This window comes from Grampus griseus, assembly GCF_964374135.1.
Source record: "Grampus griseus genome assembly, chromosome: 4".
In the NCBI taxonomy this organism is placed as follows: domain Eukaryota; kingdom Metazoa; phylum Chordata; class Mammalia; order Artiodactyla; family Delphinidae; genus Grampus; species Grampus griseus.
Window position 1 is genome coordinate 122,060,827 of NC_138997.1, and position 18,356 is coordinate 122,079,182.

Sequence of the window (18,356 nt, forward strand, 5' to 3'; positions counted from 1 at the left end):
TAATAAATTTTCTATCCTTCTCCATTATTTCATGGACTGTCATATTAAGTGAAGTAAGCCAGACACAGAAAGACAAATATCATACGATACTCCTTATACGTGAAATCTAGGGGGAAAATGACACGATGAACTTATATACAAAACAGAAATAGAGCCATAGACATAGAAAAGAAACATGTTTACCAAGGGGAAAAGGGGGGGGAGGGATAAATTAGGAGTTTCGGACTAACATACATACACTACTATATATAAAACAGATAACCAATAAGGACCTACTGTTTAGCACAAGGAACTATACTCAGTATTTTGTAATAACCTGTAAGGGAAAGGAATCTGAAAAATATATATATATGTATATATGTGTGTATGTATAACTGAATCACTTTGCTGTACACTTCAAATTAACACTACGTTGTAAATCAACTATACTTCAATAAAAAAAGAAAAAAAATCTTGTTGAAATAAAGTAAATTAGTAATCCTTCATAAAAATGGACACTGCTCATCATATCACAAAACAATGTATTATTGCCCAGATTATGTTGTACAAAACAATTGAAAAATTCCTAAAAATTCATGTGACTATAAAACTGATTCTGTAAATAAGGATATCAGAAAAGTCAAATTACTATTTCCCTTTTCAGAGTTGACACCTACAGAAGCTACACATTTATCCAAGCTTTTTATATGAATTGCTTTTAGAGTGGGAAAAAAACACAGGACTCTAAGACTCATGCAGTCCGATGTGCTATCAAGGTCACCATCCCTGGTGGACAGCCCCATGCACTGGCCAGGCCACTTCCAAGTAATGCAGCAAATCATCTTTTGTGAGTTAATTTGATCTGGGCAAATAGACCAAAGACATTGGGAGGTAAGACTTGAAAACAGGGTTTTAAAAAAAGTTGAGAAGAAATTTTTAATTTAAAAAATGTGTGTGACCAATTTGAAAGCATCTAGAGAAATAAACACATTTATATATTTATTATATATCAATAATGAGCTGGAAGGAGAGGAAAGATGACTTTTTAATTTATCAAATAAATAATAAAAATTGATAAATATGAGCTAATAAATTTCTATCCTTTTTCTACAGGAAAAGGAGAAATGCAGACAAAACTGATGCTTGAAGTACTTATATAAAAGAGTTTTTCAAAACTTTTTAAACTGTGGAGGAGAAGAGAGTATGGAATATAGTAAACAAAAAGGAACTTAAATCTCATGCTCATGTTAAAGACTATGATATACATCAATTTACCTTGGTAGTTCAGTTCTGGATTAAGAAGAGTGAACTTGGGACTTCCCTGGTGGCGCAGTGGTTAAGAATCTGCCTGCCAGTGCAGGGGACACGGGTTTGAGCCCTGGTCCGGGAAGATCCCACATGCCGCGGAGCAACTAAGCCCGTGAGCCACAACTACTAAGCCTGTGCTCTAGAACCCACGAGCCACAACTACTGAGCCCACGTGCTGCAACTACTGAAGCCTGCACGCCTAGAGCCTGTGCTCCGCAACAAGAGAAGCCACTGCAGTGAGAAGCCCATGCACTTCAACGAAGAGTAGCCCCCGTTCGCTGCAACTAGAGAAAGCCACGCGCAGCAACGAAGGCCCAACACAGCCAAAAATTAATTAATTATTTTTTTAAAAAGAGTGAACTTTGTGGTGGATGAGTTCCATGATATCTACGTACACTAGAGTTCATCATTATGGCTCTTCTGTTTTACCTGTATTTTGCAGATATATTGTTCAAGAAAGTCAAAGATGCTCTTATTTTCCCAAATAATAACATTTTAAAGATTTTAATCCTTTTTTTAAAACATGTCCATATATCCTCCCCCCTCTCTCATAAATACACACACACACACACACACACACACACACACACACACACACAGAGTACATCTTCACTTTATAGTGAGATGATATGGAAAGAAACAAATACTGGGCGGGAGAATAAAGTGAAACCTAAGCTAAACATATGAAGAATTTTACTGTCCAGGAAATTCTTTAAGCAACTATTATCCTAGTCAGCACAACTTGGCTCCTGGATTGTCAGTTCCTTTTTTTTTTTTTTTGCGGTACGCGGGCCTCTCACTGTCGTGGCCTCTCCCGTTGCGGAGCACAGGCTCCGGAGGCGCAGGCTCAGAGCCATGGCTCACGGGCCCAGCCGCTCCGTGGCATGTGGGATCCTCCCGGACCGGGGCACGAACCCATGTCCCCTGCATCAGCAGGCGGACTCTCAACCACTGCGCCACCAGGGAAGCCCTGTCAGTTCCTTTTTAAATTACCTTGGAACTTGTTCAGTAGCAAATGCAGCATTTTTACGTAAAGTACATGCTCAATAAGTGTTTCAGCATAGATCTCTATGTGAAAATCTCATCAAATTACTTGGCCTCAAAAGTCTAATTTACTTCCAAATACAAATGATATTGTGGAATGAAACTATCATGTTAAATATTGATTTAACACAAAGGTTTTCCAGGAACTGTTTTAGGTCTTGGGAATAAAATAGTGAGGAAAAATTACAGGTGGTCCTTACCCTCATAGAACCTAGTGGGAGAAAGACAGGAATCAAATACACAAATACAAAATTGCAAACGGTGATACATAGTATTAGGAGAGCTCCAGGGAGTATAATGCGGGGTATCCTGGAAAGCTATCCGGAGGAGGTGACCTTGAACTGAAATCTAAAAAGTGAATAGTAATTAACTAGGCTAAAAGGACAGGACAGTGTGTGGGAGATGGAGAGAAAATTATTCCAGCAAATGTCCATGAAGCACCTTATGAAAAAACAAAAGCTATAGAAATGTTTATATAACGGTGGGTGTTTATCATTTGAATAGTAAAAATAGAAAATAGTGATGTAATGTCAAATGACAGAGACCATGCAACATTTTTTAAAAAACGTAAATGAGTAGCTCTTTCCCTTTTATATGAATATAAACTGTGGCATCCACATCAGTTTCCTCCTTCTTCTTATGTAAGATATGTAGCTAGAATCACTGAAGGGGTATGATAATATCTCTCTTAGATGTATACACTTCTGGTAAATTTAAATTACTGTAGTTTTCATACTTCTCTTCCTTGCACATAGTAGAAACCCCAAGTCAATGATTGTTGGATCAAATTAAATTTTCCTAACAGGAATTTATATGGTACAGAAAATAATCATAACTAATGACAAAGATATCATTTCTCATACCAGTTTATTTTATTTTTAAACAACAAGAGTTAAGTGGTGTTATAATTTTATGAGACAAATGAGGTTCAAAAAAGTTAAGTAAAAATTTTCAAGGTCATACTGCTAGAAGTGGTAGGCAATTTGTGCACCCAATTTCAACTGACGCTCAAATTCCTGCCTGTACCACCTTACCCACACGATGTTCAATTCCTGACAAAGAACTGGTCCCCAAAACACTTGTGCATCAGACAAACTTAGGTGCTATTTTCAAACATTTCATGAAACAATTTCAAATTACAGTTTGCATAGGGCTTTCTCTTCCTTCCACCCTTAAAAATATGACTTTATTAATTTTTTTTAGCCTTTTATTCAGTGAGAACTTGTTGCTTAGGAAACTTTCAAATAAAAACCTTTAAAATTTTCACTTTCGTATACCTGAGCACTGAGGAGACACATCAACTGCAGAAATGTTAAGTTCTTGTATTACCTAAATATCCATAAAATGTGACTGAAGTTAGTAATAACGAAGCAGTGTAGAAACAGTGTACTTCACCGATTCTAAAATCTCATCAAACTTCCAACTCAACATGACACAATGCTAAGAAGTCACTGTTAGGAAGATATATTTCTCTTTTAGAAATGTTAAAATGTGAAGAAAATGTGAGAAAATGTGGGCCTTAGAATTGATGAAAATGATAGTGAGAGGCTCTAAGATACTTCCTCTCCTGTGGTGGCTCCTCACAGATGCCTAGCATTCTACATCCAGGGAGCCTGGTCTTCTCGGCTCCTATGTGATGGATGCTGTATACTCAATTGCCAGGCAGTGAAGGTCATAAAACCCACACCTGGATTCACTGAAAGTTAAACCAAGGAAGAATGCTTTCTTTTTCATTCTTGTTTCTCCTGATGTTACTCTCCATTTAATTAAAAAAAATAAAACTAAAGAGTTACATGAATAATTCTGTGATTGAAAACATAAGCTTGGTATATTTAAACTTCTAAATTGTAACTTAAAATAGAATTCTAACAACCTTTGACCTGACAAATGTGACTCTCCCCGTATGTCTGCTGTAACACCATTCTAAAAAGGGATTACATTCTGTTCTTCAGCTGCCTAGCTTTTTCATAGTACTTTTTCATAGCACTATACAAACAGTGGCCAAAATCCTTAAGGGATAAGATTTAGTTTCTAAAGTAACTTTATACATTTTTTTTGTTTTTTTTTTTTTGCGGTATGCGGGCCTCTCACTGTTGTGGCCTCTCCCGCTGCGGAGCACAGGCTCCGGACGCGCAGGCTCAGCGGCCATGGCTCACGGGCCCGGCCGCTCCGCGGCATGTGGGATCTTCCCGGACCGGGGCACGAACCCGTGTCCCCTGCATCGGCAGGCGGACTCTCAACAACTGCGCCACCAGGGAAGCCCTATACGTTAAGTATTTTAAGTGTTATATTCGTAATTCTATTTCTACACGAGTACATAGATTTTATTTTTCCAAGTTTTTATATTAATACTTTTAAAATATTGCATTAAAGCAAACAATTTAAGACTACAATGCACATATTAAAAAATAGATTCAGGTTTTTGAAGCTTTCATTTTAAAATAATTTAAGATATAAGTCTTCTTTAAGTTCTTCAAAGGACACAATATTATGCAGTAATCAGTTTCATTTCAGAGCATATTTATCACTAAAGCTAGCTAAATTGGGGCTATATATAAAAAATGCATAGTCTCACAATCTTCATGTGCTTTTTAAAGTGAATAATATACTACAGATTTCTTATACTAAAGGCATAATATAAATGAAACCCCTTTGGGTTGGGTTGTACAACATATTCACATATATTTCTAATAACACATAGGATGTGTGACAAATACATGGTAATCCACGCTGAAAGTCCAGTAAAGAGTGGAAAAGTAAAGCAGACACTAGCAGCCTTCTAGATTTATAGAACATCTGAGCCAGGCTTCTCCCTCTTGGGAATGGCGCCCAAGGTCACAATACAAGGCACAGCGGAGACCTACAGGCATTTCCTGGCTCCTGATCCAATAGGTGTTCCACCTATTGATTACTATCTATGGTGCTTTGGAGAAAGTAGTCAATTTTTATTGGTTTCTGAAATACCTTTATATGGTCAAAAATTCTTCCTACTTGTTTAGCTGTTCTGCTCTATAATGAAATATAACCTCTCTCATTAATGTGACAGAATATATCTATGATCTCTCAAATGATTTTTTTCTTTATCCACAGAGTCTGTCAGAAGCCTAAAATACCTAGAAATCAACCACTGTTTTGTAGTTTGATTTGTCTTTGTCTTTTAAATGTCATGTCTACCCAATCCTCAGAAGAATGCATTTACTCACCTAGAACCTCTACTGTATGCCCAGCCCACTGCCAGATTCTGGATGGTCTTTGCCTTCAGGGAGTACTAAGCAGCAGCTTGAAGTCAAAAGACTTCAAGAAAAGAGGTCTAAGATGGACATGTCAAGATAACTCACAAGCTTGCAGAAACAGGAGGCCCATTGCTAAAACAACTGCCAGCAAGAGAAAGGAATGCTATTTTATGTGTTTAACCAAATAAAACCTCGACAAGACAGATGTTGCTGAAAGAACTCGGAATTTGGAAACTCGAGTTCCGGCAGCATTACTTATTAGCTGTGTGACTTTCATTGCCCCAGAACCTGTAGAACTTCTATACCTATAAAACTCGGATAACGCCCATTTCACAAGCTATCTTCCTTTAAAAAAGTTGTTGACACACAAACAAAATACTACAGTGAGGCAGAATTTTTTTCCTTTGATGCATTAAACAGCAGTGGAAACTCTGCCTAAACTCTGCCAACTCATGCCAGCAAGATTGGCTAGGTCAAGTGTATGACCAAGCAACGCTCTCTGCAGGTGATGGATGTGGACGTAATGTGTTGATGTTTAGTTTACTCTCTTACAGTCTTTTCCCTTTTTGTTAACCTCATTTGTCAGTTCATTGACATCCATCCCTTTTTCTTTCCAATGGCATCTTCTTCATACCTACCGAATCTATCAGAATATGAATAATCATAAAGAAAAATAATTTAAACAGTATTTAATAACAGTACAAACTTCTTTATTCATTAAGTCATAACTAATGTAAAATTTCCCTGAACCTAAACTCCAAAGAATGAGATTATTTCCATTACAGCCTTTTTCACACTGTACAAAAATTAGCTCTGTCCCAGCAGATTTTCTATACGTTCTAGACAAGAATAACTGGTCTTGTTTTTCCCCATGTTCCTAAAGTCCAGCTCAGTTCCTATAAAGTAAGTAGGGGCTTATAAATCAAGTGAAGTTTAAAGTCTTGGATAAAAATTTATCTGATTAAATTAATTCAATAAGGAAGGAAATTACTTTGACTGTTATATCCGTTTATAACCTAAAAAAAATACACAGATATTCCTGAATCTATTCACAGATGGAGTAAAAGCTTCTGCCATCTGGTTTATAGGTGAAATTATTTAATTTCATGTATAATTAGATGACGTATGTACTTGCCCAAAATCTAAAGATTTCCTATTTTGAAGAAAATGCAAAATTAAGTATAATCTTCAATCCTTTGTGCTGGAAATCTATACCATTTCTACCTCAGTCTTAAAACACGGCATCAAAAATAAAATCACAGGTTACTAAGCAAAAGAGCTTACAAGATAACTGATTACTTTTGCTGAATAAATACCTCATAGTTAAGTATATTAAATATGGCAATGGGTTTCATATAAAACACATACCAAAAAAAGTTAAAATTTATGGTAAGGAATATGAAATATTAAACAAAGATGACACAGATATGCCCTTGGAAATAGCATACATCTCCAAAGCAAACGCTCACAAGGAACATTCTGAGATGGTAACTGCCCGGGCTAGGTTTATTTTTATAGTCCGTTGCTAACACCATGACATGCTTTAATGGTTCTGTCAAACAACAGGACTTAAAAAAAAAACAACACAAAACTGTACTAAATAAATCCTTTTGATCAATGCCATATCAGGATATCTTTTTTTAAATTGCAGTATTGACGGTAATATTAGTCAGATAAGGAATAAAATCTTTATCTGGATTTTCCTTATAGGAAAGTTTTACTATACCTAAAAATAAGCAAGCCATTTATTCTAGAGGAAAATAAATTAAAATGCTACCCACAGGGAGAATAGCAGTATTCATATAATTCATTAACCTTCAAGAAACATACTTTAAAACTTATTTCCCTGATTATAGGTTATAAATATCAAAAATCAGCATTTATTAGCGCTAATTGTTTAGCTTTGGGCTTGAACAATTAAATAAATGATAATGCCATTTATGGATATGTGGAAGTATGAACAGGCTTAGGGTGTAGAGATCAGAAATTCACTTTTGAGCATGTTAAGTTTGAGGGGTCTATGAGTTACCCAAGGAGAGATTTCAGAAAGGCATTTGGATATGTGAATGCGGGGTTACAGATATAGGGATGAATGAATAAGAGAGCAACAGCATAGTGATTTAGAGTTAGGGACTCGGGCTCTGTCTGCCTGGCTTGGAATCCTAGCTCTGTTATTTAGCAGCCGTTGGCCTTAATGAGTTATCTAACTCTGTGCCTGTTTCCTTATATCTAAAATGGAACAATAAATAGGTTTATGTGAGGATGAAATAAATAAACATACATTTAAAAACTTATAATCGTGCTCAATGAGTACTCTATAAGTTTTGACTACTATTATTCTCTCTAGCTACTCTAGTAGCTGTTATAGATGATACTTAGTCCTTGGGGGGACAGGGAGTATGCGAGAGAAAAGAGGAGACCCCAAGCCTTAATGAACCCCAATATTAGATGTCAGGAAGACAACAAAGGGAACTCAAATGTTCCCTGCTTGTGAAGCAGGAAAAAATACACCAGAAAAGATGTCATGGAAACCACAAGAGGGGAAGCTGCCAAGAAGGCCCAGATGCTTGGTGACCCAGACTTTCATCCAGGCAGTGGCAGAGAGGAGCAGTGATGGTTCCCTAATGCTAGCGGCTCTCCACGTTCAGGTCCAGTTAAACGCCCAAAGAGGGAGACAACTTTCTTGAGGGCACAACATTTAGGAACTTCTTCCTGGTGTTTTAGCATCCCTTTTACATTTCTTTTTTTTTCACCTTTAAGTCTATTTCAACAAATAAAAGTAAAGTATTCTTTAAAATAGAGAATGTCTTCATTCAACCCAGGACACACTGCTATATAAGAAATAGCAATCCTTCTCAAATACAGTATATCCATTAAATAGCTTACAATTTTGTTCATTGATTTTACCTCAATTATATATATAATATATATAAATTAATTATATATAAATATTCATATGTATAATACATAAATATATCTTTGAGTAATCCTGTTCTTGAAGGTCTAAGAAAAAAGGAAAGGCTTCTGTAGAGAGAGCCTGAATAGAGAAAATACGTTTACCTGGTCAGCACACAGGGTCTACAGCAACATGAAAAGACTAGAGTGTGTTATTTGCTTAAGCAGAGTTTCACCCTAAGTCAGATTCTGAAAATAAGCCATCACTCTAAACTCATCTACTTATTACTTTGGAAAGCACAGAAACTAAAATACAGCATAAGTTTCACTAAGGGAAAACCTTATGCTGGTGAGAAGGTGCTATTTGGTTAGATCAAACAACTTCAGACAACAGAAAGCACGCACATTCAGTGTGTGTATGGAATGTGTATATACGTTTAGGGGGAGGTTTGGACTAATGTTTGAAACCTTTTTTCAACCAAAAAACTAAATACAAGGTTTCATTTTCAGGAAACGTTACTGAATAATTTCATTGTTAATATGAAATGGTGATAACAAGAGGGTGGTTACACATTCTGGTTTGGGGTCTGGAGAACGTTGAATTTTGTTCTGTTCCTGGCATGCATGACCCAGGTCAGCTGTCTAGTGGGGAGGGGGCAGGGAGGAGAGGTTTTTTGCTAGCATGTAGTGAAAACTGCAAACTCATTGCCATGAGCAAGATACACTCAAGCTAACCCTGCTGGGGAGCATACATCCCATATTGATAAACAATAAAGTTGCTGCCTAGATTTCTTTCAGGGTAGAACTGTCATCTTCTCCTGATTATGAAAATAACAGAAGATCGCTGTAGAAAGATTCAGACAGTATGGGAATGAGTAAGACAGCGTGCACATCTGCTGCAATCCCATATACATTATGTTAACATATCTCCTTCAATTTTAGGATTCATGTTCTTAAATTTTCACATTTCTGAAATCTGTAGGTAACTTAAAATTGACACCTACAGTTACAACAGTGTTTGTCTTACTAATATATCATACTACACAGCTGTTGCAAAGGATGAGGCTGCTCTGTAGGTAGCAACATGAATGAAGTGCCAGTCATATTAACTGAAAAAAGAACAGGGCCGAACAGTGTGTGTGCTATACTATCATTTATATATATATATTTTTTTAAGGATGGATATTGATATGCTGGTATATGCATATTTATTTCTAGGAGGAATCACAAAGAATGGGTAAAAACTGTCTGTAAGGGTGGGGAGTGGAGTAGAGGGGTAGGAATGGACCATTGTTTTTTTGTTTTTGCGGTACACGGGCCTCTCACTGCTGTGGCCTCTCCTGCTGCGGAGCACAGGCTCCGGACGCACAGGCTCAGCGGCCGTGGCTCACGGGCCCAGCCGCTCCGCGGCATGTGGGATCTTCCCGGACCGGGGCACGAACCTGTGTCCCCTGCATCGGCAGGTGGACTCCCAACCACTGCGCCACCAGGGAAGCCCAGGAATGGACCTTTTTCATTGTATACCCTTTTCATCTTTTGAATGTTTATATTTTACTTATTTAAAAGTAACTGATTCATTAAAAAGCAAAAAATACTACATGTTGTTATGGATACATGCATATGAAGTCAATATATAAAATCCACATGTAGGAAGGATTACACATCAAATTCATTAGTGTTTGTGTCTGGAGTGGGGGGGAAGAGAAGAATGGCCTGATTAGAGGAGACATCCTATGTAGCTATGAAGTTTTAATTCTCAGAAAATGATCTTAAGCAAATACGACAAAATATTAATATTTGTTAATGATGGTGGTATGTACGTGGGTGTGATACTATTCACTAGTACTTTAAATTTTGTTCAAAGGATCAAGATTAAAAAAAAAAAATCTCTCATGGATACTACTACACAGCCATCAGAACTGCCAAAATTAAAAAGACAATACCAAAGGTTGGAGAGGATGTAGAGCAACTGGAACCCAGACACCATGTTGAAAGGACTCTAAAATTATATAACCACTTTGGAAAATGATCTGGCAGCTTCTTATAAAACCAAATAAACATGTACCCCATTAGCCAGCAATCTACTCACAGGTATTAATCCAGGAGAAATGAATACATATCCACAGGAAGACTTGTACTAGAATATTTATAGAAGCTGCTTTATTCACAAAAGCCAAAAAGTAGAAATAGCCCAGCTGTTCATCAGTAAAGGAGTAGATAAGCAAACTGGTATATCCACACAATGAAATACTGTTCAGCAATAAAAAAGGAACAAACCACTGAAACTGGCAACAACGGGATGGCTCCTTAAAACATGATGCTGGGTGAGAGAAACTTACACTAAAGAATTTGGACTCTGTAAGTCTATTTATGTGAAGACCTAGAACAGGCAAAACAAATCTACGGTGGGAAAAAAAAATCAGAACAATGGTTGTCAGAGAAGGGAGGTTATGAGAAGGGCTGGGAGGCTGACTGAGGAAGGGGCATGGGATAACTTTCTAGGGTGATAGTGATGTGCCACATCTTGACAGGGGTTTGGATTACACAGGCGTACGCATTTGTCAAAACTCAGTAAAATGTTTAAGATATGTGCATTTTATTGTAAATGAATTTTGTCGCAAAAGGAAAAATAATATATAACCAAATATTAAACCCTGGCTAATGATATGCATGCTGCAGTATTTATGGGGAAGTATACTTATAACTGCAATTCATTTTGAAATGCATAAAAAACATAGACTGATGGACAGATGGGTCAATGTGTGATAAAACAAGTGTAGTTAAATGTTAATGGTAGAATCTAGGTGGCAGGTATATAGGCGTTCACTGTAAAATTCTTTTAAATTTTCTGTATGTTCAAACATTTTCATAATAAAATGTTGAAAAATATCTGGTTAAAATAGCTAGCTAGTATTCAAAACACATATATCTCTTTGTCATTATATATTGGTCCACTTTATTAAGTATAGAGACTTTAAAGAGAAGTTTATGAGCATTACATTAAATTTCTGGGACCATCATAGAAGACACCATGTCTAAAATAAGTAAATACTGAATGTACTTCTTGATTTACAACTATGAGACCACACTGCATGTAAGACTGGATTTTAGGAATAGCCCAGTCTGTCTTCTATGCCCAGCTCTAACCCAGTTCACTATACTCTCAAAAAGAAGAGATGGCAGCATTCTGCTACACTCATAAAACGAGTAAGTGGACATCTCAAAGGCCACTGCCCATGTGGACACTGTCTCTCTACTCTTTCTTCCCTCCCTGAGGGGACACAAAGCAGGCCGCCTCCCCGTCCCAGGCCACTTTATCCCCCATCCCGGCTGGCGTGACTGGCCCAAGAAAGGGTACAAATCTATTCTTAGAGATGCTCTACCTCTTGCTCAGGTGCTTCTAGGTGTGCGTTAGATCAGCGACCTCAAAGGATCACTAAAGCCAAGCTGAGGTTTAAATTGGGAAGAGAATCTGAGGCTTCGGCCTTTTAGTGAGCGAAAGGAATCAAGAATTCAGTTCAGCCTAGCTTACTGGACCACTGTAAGGAAATTCCAGCCAGAAGTAAGGCTTTTCTTCACCTCCCATCTGACCAGCTCTGCTATTGTATCTTGTGTCTGTCTCCGTGTGCATGTGGGTATCCACCACTCAGGGGCATCAAAAGGAGGAATGGCAGCTGCATAGAGTAGATGCCCTGATCATAATATCATAATATCCACTAGCATCCTAATATCAGAAATCTTAAATGTACACCACTTCTTGTCTTTTTTCCCCATTAACTATAAATTGGGCACAGCTTCCCCAGTTGAAAGATACAGATTTATCTACCTCATGCTTTCTAATCATGCTGACTTTAAATAGGAGTTTATGAGCATCTTGGCCCAGTGATTATTAAAGCAGATGTAGTAGTAAGACCAAGCACCTTAGGCTCTATTATCTTCCTTTACCTGAGCACCTAGATATTGGGGCCCTGAACTAGGGCATAAGGGCCTCACAAGAGGTTTGGGTATTTGTCACTGTGTGATAGTCCATATTTCCCATATATGTGCATTGTTACACTAAGCCAAAAAGTGACCTAGCCCATCAGTGTTTGGAATACAAGATGCCAAAAAACATAGTTTGTCAGATTTTTGTTTCCTTAATGAAGTGAATGACTACATGTTTTTCACATTATATATACTCCAGCTTTCTGTTTACAATACAGAATAATGCATAGGGAAATAATGATGAAAGAAAAATTCTGGAATTGATAAATTACTGAATTTTTTTTTTTTATCACTTACCTCGTTTGAGGGAATCGTGGCAAAGGGTTTGATGATGGCAGCTAATGGAATCTGAGCTTGCTTGGCCATATCTGACGTGCATGGGAAACAGTATGTTGTGCAACGGATGTATCGAGGACTTGCATTACCTGAAATATTCAAGGATGCATACTTAAAATCGGCTTAGAAAAAAAATCTGCCCTATAATATTTAAATATTTATAAAGGTACCTCTAGGACTTCCCTGGTGGCACAGTGGTTAAGAATGCCAATGCAGGGGACACAGGTTCAAGCCCTGGTCTGGGAAGATCCCACATGCTGCAGAGTGACTACACCTGTGTGCCACAACTACTGAGCCTGAGCTCTACAGCCTGCGAGCCACAACTACTGAGCCTGCGAGCCACAACTACTGAGCCCGTGTGCCACAACTACTGAAGCCTGTGCTCCATGACAAGAGAAGCCACCACAATGAAAAATGCGCACCGCAATGAAGAGTAGCCCCCACTCGCCACAACTAGAGAAAGCCCGTGTGCAGCAATGAAGACCCAACGCAGCCAAAAATAAATAAATAAATAAAATTTATTAAAAAAATAAAGTACTTCTAGACAATGCATTGTCTTCTTTGTAAAACTTCTTCATGATTTCTACAAAAAAGGTAGTATTGTCTAACTTTACAATCCATAGTCTAAGCACACTATAGTTTCTTGTAAAATAAAACACTCTGCATTCCACTGCAAAAATATAAAAGAGATTTTAAACTTATTATTATTTTTCAGAAGCCGGGTATTAATATAGATGCTCAGAGACTTGAGAGGTGTTTAGATTCAATGGGAGAAATAAAGCAAAGGTACAAAACATAAGAACAAAATTTCTTCTTCATCCTCTTCTATTAATACATCTGCTATGGGAAAGGTAAGTATTTGTATGCCATTTCACATCAGCAAGTTATACTTTGTCAAATATGATTCCATTTGACTATGAGTTTTTTTTTCTAAACTTGAAATTCAATTTAGAAATGAAAATTCTAGATAATAGAAATATGGGCTTCCCTGGTGGCGCAGTGGTTGAGAGTCCGCCTGCTGATGCAGGGGACACAGGTTCGTGCCCCGGTCCGGGAAGATCCCACGTGCCGCGGAGCGGCTGGGCCCGTGAGCCATGGCCGCTGAGCCTGCGCGTCTGGAGCCTGTGCTCCAAAACAGGAGAGGCCACAACAGTGAGAGGCCCACGTACCGCAAAAATAAATAAATAAATAAATAAATAAAATAATAGAAATATTATTTTTTAAACACCCTAATCTATTTAAAAAACACATTAGGTTTCCTGACCAAATATTTTTTTCAAGACATACATGAGAATTAAAACTCTATCCATGACATGAAGAATATTTTTAAATCACCAGAATAACTTATCTAAAATAAATTTTGAGTTAAATTATAATATATTTTGGCAAAAGAACATCAGATGTTTACTGAGTGTCTACTAAGTTTTAGACTAGGTGCTTCCTTGCAGAGCTTATGTTCTTGCAGAGGACACAGACAGTAAGTATTAAACTCAATAAATGAGTAAATTATATAGGCCCTTAGAAGATGATAAATGCTATGAAGAAAGCATTTCTGGTTAAGGGGTGCCATAGTGGGAAGCAGGCCGCAATGTTAAATAGTTAAGAGTTGGTCTTCATCGCAAGGCAACATTTGAGCAAAGACTCCAAGGTGGCAAGGGATTTATCTTGCAGGTATCCGGCGCAAGGGCATGCCTGGCCTGGTAGAGGAATGTCAGGAGCCTGACAGTGGGGTAAGTGGGGCACAGCAGCTGTTGAGGAGTTCAGAGAAGTCACAGAAGCCAGATTAGCTAGATGCTTGATACCATTTTTCAACCCTCTGGCTTGTACTCTGAATGAAATGGGGAGACACTGCCAAGCTTTGAGCTTTGAGTCTGTGATCGGACTTAGGTTGACTCTACCTGTGGTTTTCAGGATGGACTGTAATAGGGAGGAGAACCAGGAAGACCAGTTTGGAGGCTGTGCAGTAACAAGGTGAGAGACAGGGTGGCGGCGGGAACCAGCCTGATAGCAGCAGATTCTGGACATATTTTGAAGGTACAGTGGCTTACTTGTTGATGGGCATGATGTATGAGGTGTGAAGATGGGGGCTATGACAGAAGGACAGGGTTAGGGATGACTCCAAAGTTTCTGGCCTGAGGAATCAGAAGCACGAAGTTGCCACCAACAGAAAAGAGAAAGGCTGCAGGGAGGGTACAGGTTTTTTTTTTTTTTTTTTTTAAACAGATGTGTGGGTGGAGATCAGGAATCTGGGTTTGGACATGTCCATTTGGGAAATCTATTAAGCAATCAAACAGTGATGCTGAGCAAACACTTAGATACATGAGTCTTGGTGTTGGGCTGAAAGCTGAGCTGGAGATACACATTTGGGAGTTCTTAGCATATAGATGGCATTTGAAACCACAAAACTAGATTAAAACCACCCAGGGAATCACGGTGGCCAGAGAAGAGAAGACGACCGAGGACTGAGCCCTTGGTCCTCTTGACATAAAGAAGCCAGAGGAAAAGGAGAAATCAGCTAAAGGACTGAGAAGGGAAAAAACAAGGGAGTCTGGGTGTGCTGGAGGTGAAGTGAAGGAAGTACATCAAGGAAACGGCAGGAGCATCTGTGCCAGGCGGTGCCTCCAGATCAACATGACCGCTGGATTTATCAACGTGGAGGGTGGTGGAGACCCGGAAGACAGAATTGGTGGAATGGGGGAGTGAGGAGTGGGGGTGCGGTAGGGGGGCTGCCTAGAGTGAGTTTAAGAGAGAAAGGCAGGCGAGGAATTGGCAATAGTCCTTTCAAGTTTTATCGTGGAGGGGAGCAAAGAAAAGAGGGGTAGCTGGTAAAAGAAGTGGATCAAGAGAACATTTTTATTTTTTTAAGATAGGAGAAGATTTTTTAAAAGATGGGAATACTTGTGTAAAAGCGGAAATATTGATGACGTAAGAATAAAGAAGGGAAACTTATGGTAGCAGTACACTTGAGTAGTGCACAGCAGGGGAGGCTGGCTTACAACCAGAACACATTTATGGCCCAATCAGGAAGGCAGAGCCTGAGGACACATTACAACAGGGGGTTGATGCGATGGTGAGAACTCTCTTCTGACTGTGCACTTTTCTCAGAAAGGAGGAAGTAAGAGCAGCTGAAAGAAAGGATGGGAGGTTACCGGTTTCAGAAGGGATTGTGAAACAGTTACTAAGGAGAGTGGAAAAGTGAAAGGACTTGGGAAGGACAATGTGCTGGCAAGTTCATGGTCCTGAGTTTAAACAGACCGTGCAGTGTGGCTGTGAGCCTTTCTCTGGCCATGTTTCACTGCACAGGTGGGTCCAGAAAGAGGGGAAGGCTGGACCTAAGAAAGCTGAGTTTCTTTTCATCTTCAATCTATTATTGCCACATTTTACATTTTGGGGGGGACCAGCTAGAAATATGGATCTTTACATAAAATATTCTGATTTTTATATAATGGCAACTAATTCAAATAGAAACAAATTATTCTGTATGATTAATTAACATGACTGTAGGCTGAATCCAGTTCGGGGGCTCTGCTGCCAAGGGTCTGAGAAAAGGGAGAAATGTGGTACTAACAAAAAGGATAATAATAATAACGATAATTGCCAGTGGGTTAGGCATTATTCTAAGACTGTTGTATGTAAATTCACTTTCATCTCACAGTCGCCTATGAGGTTGATACCCTATGACCCGATTTTACAGAGGAGAAAACCGAGACACTGTGAGGTTAAGGGACTTAACTTAATCAAAGGGTTAGTAAATGGCAAAAGTGGTATTAGAACCTATCACAATTCTCTACAACATCCCAGATAAGTTGGGTCCAGGTCTTGAATCCTGGATGAGGAGTTAAGACCAATCCTGTTTGCCCAGGGGAAATGATGGGACATTTTTTAGCAATATGATCAAATAAATACCTGAAGAAAATTCATCTATTCAGAATGTACTGGATAGCTTCTGGGAGCAGGAAAAAAGATCAGAGACAGGTAGATGGGTCCATTGCTGTAAGAATCCAGGTGAATACTAACACAGGGTAAAACAAGAGTTTTGGCAACCGGAATAGAAGAAGAAATATTGGGTTGGCCAAAAAGTTCGTTCGGGTTTTTCTATAAGATGTTACAGAAAAACCCGAAGGAACTTTTTGGCCAATCCAATATTAGGTAGTAAATGTAAATATGCTTGAACCCTTATTATTGTATATTTCATATAACTTAGATAAAATCTTCCTCATTATCTTCATCACACAAAGTTACATATAGTGGGAAATAAGAATTTTTGAATACTTTAAGGTATATTCTTTCATTGTACTCAATTTTCACTACTCAACATTTCCAATAATATATTGAAATTATTTGTTATCTTTAAAACATTTATCTTTTACAGTGAAATATGCATATGAATGAGCTCGTGAAGGTGACTAAACAAACTTGTTACAAGAAGACAATGCACACAAAGAATAAAATTTTTGAAAAGCAATGAAGAATTTGTTTTTTAAGCCAGTATACAGAAGTGGGGCGTGAAAGGTAAGGTAGTAGTAGATAATTTAGCAACCTTGGTAATTAAGAGCCAAAATTCCTAATATGCTTAATAAAGAAACTTATGGGATAATCTGACTAAAAACATTCAATAAGTTATTCATTCAACAAATATTTATGAAGCCAATCCCCATGCTAGAAGCTTAGAGATAGGACAGAATGAAGCTTCTGGCTTCAAGGTCTGGTAGAAGAGAATAATAATAAAACAGATAATTACAACATGGCTGGTAAGTATCACAGAAGAGCACATCAATTATGAAGTGGCCCAAGGGAGGCAATGAGTCTGCCACGTGGATCAGAGGTGACTACACAAAGGATGCAGTGCTTGAACAGGGTCTTGTAGGATGGGCAGAAGCACAGAAACAAAGGACAAGTTGAGTCTTAAATTAGATCCTGCAGCCAAAGGCAAAGGAGTAATATTCTTGAAGTAGGTGTTTCTCTTCACTGGCTTTGCCACTAATCAGCTGTGTGGCCCTGGGCGAATCACTTAACCTCTCTGGGCCTTAGTGCCCTCACGTCTGAAAAGTGAGAGAACACACTAAACGAAGTCCAAGGCTCCTTCTGTTTCTATACTTTATTTATATCTGTGAATTTCTGTGTGTGTCTGAGATCCTTGGGCTACCTCCTAAAAAGTCTACTAATGCCCAGAAATAAACCCACATACCTACGGTCAATTAATCTACGACAAAGGAGGCAAGAATATACAATGGAGAAAAGACAGTCTCTTCAATAAGTGGTGCTGGGAAAACTGAATACCTATATGTAAAAGAATGAAATTGGAACATTCTCTAACACCATACACACAAAAAAACCTCAAAATGGGTTAAAGAGCTAAATGTAAGACCGAATACTATAAATCTCCTAGAGAGAAACATAGGCAGAACACTCTTTGACAAATTGCAGCAATATCTTTTTCAATCCGCCTCCTAGAGTAATGGAAATAAAAACAAAAATAAACAAATGGGAGCTAATTAAACTTAAAAGCTTTTGCACAGCAAAGGAAACCATCAACAAGATGAAAAGACAACCTACAGAATGGGAGAAAATATATTT

General features: G+C 38.2%; 1 protein-coding gene across 3 annotated transcripts in view; it reads right to left on the minus strand.

The window, feature by feature from the left end:
• SEC24D (SEC24 homolog D, COPII coat complex component) overlaps positions 1-18,356 on the minus strand; it is a 110,985-nt gene that overhangs the window by 54,184 nt on the left and 38,445 nt on the right. For all 3 annotated transcript variants that reach the window (XM_082652824.1, XM_082652823.1, XM_082652822.1), the window contains one exon: positions 12,741-12,868. In XM_082652824.1, the coding sequence (XP_082508950.1) occupies positions 12,741-12,868 (128 nt within the window). The remainder of the gene's footprint in view (positions 1-12,740; positions 12,869-18,356) is intronic.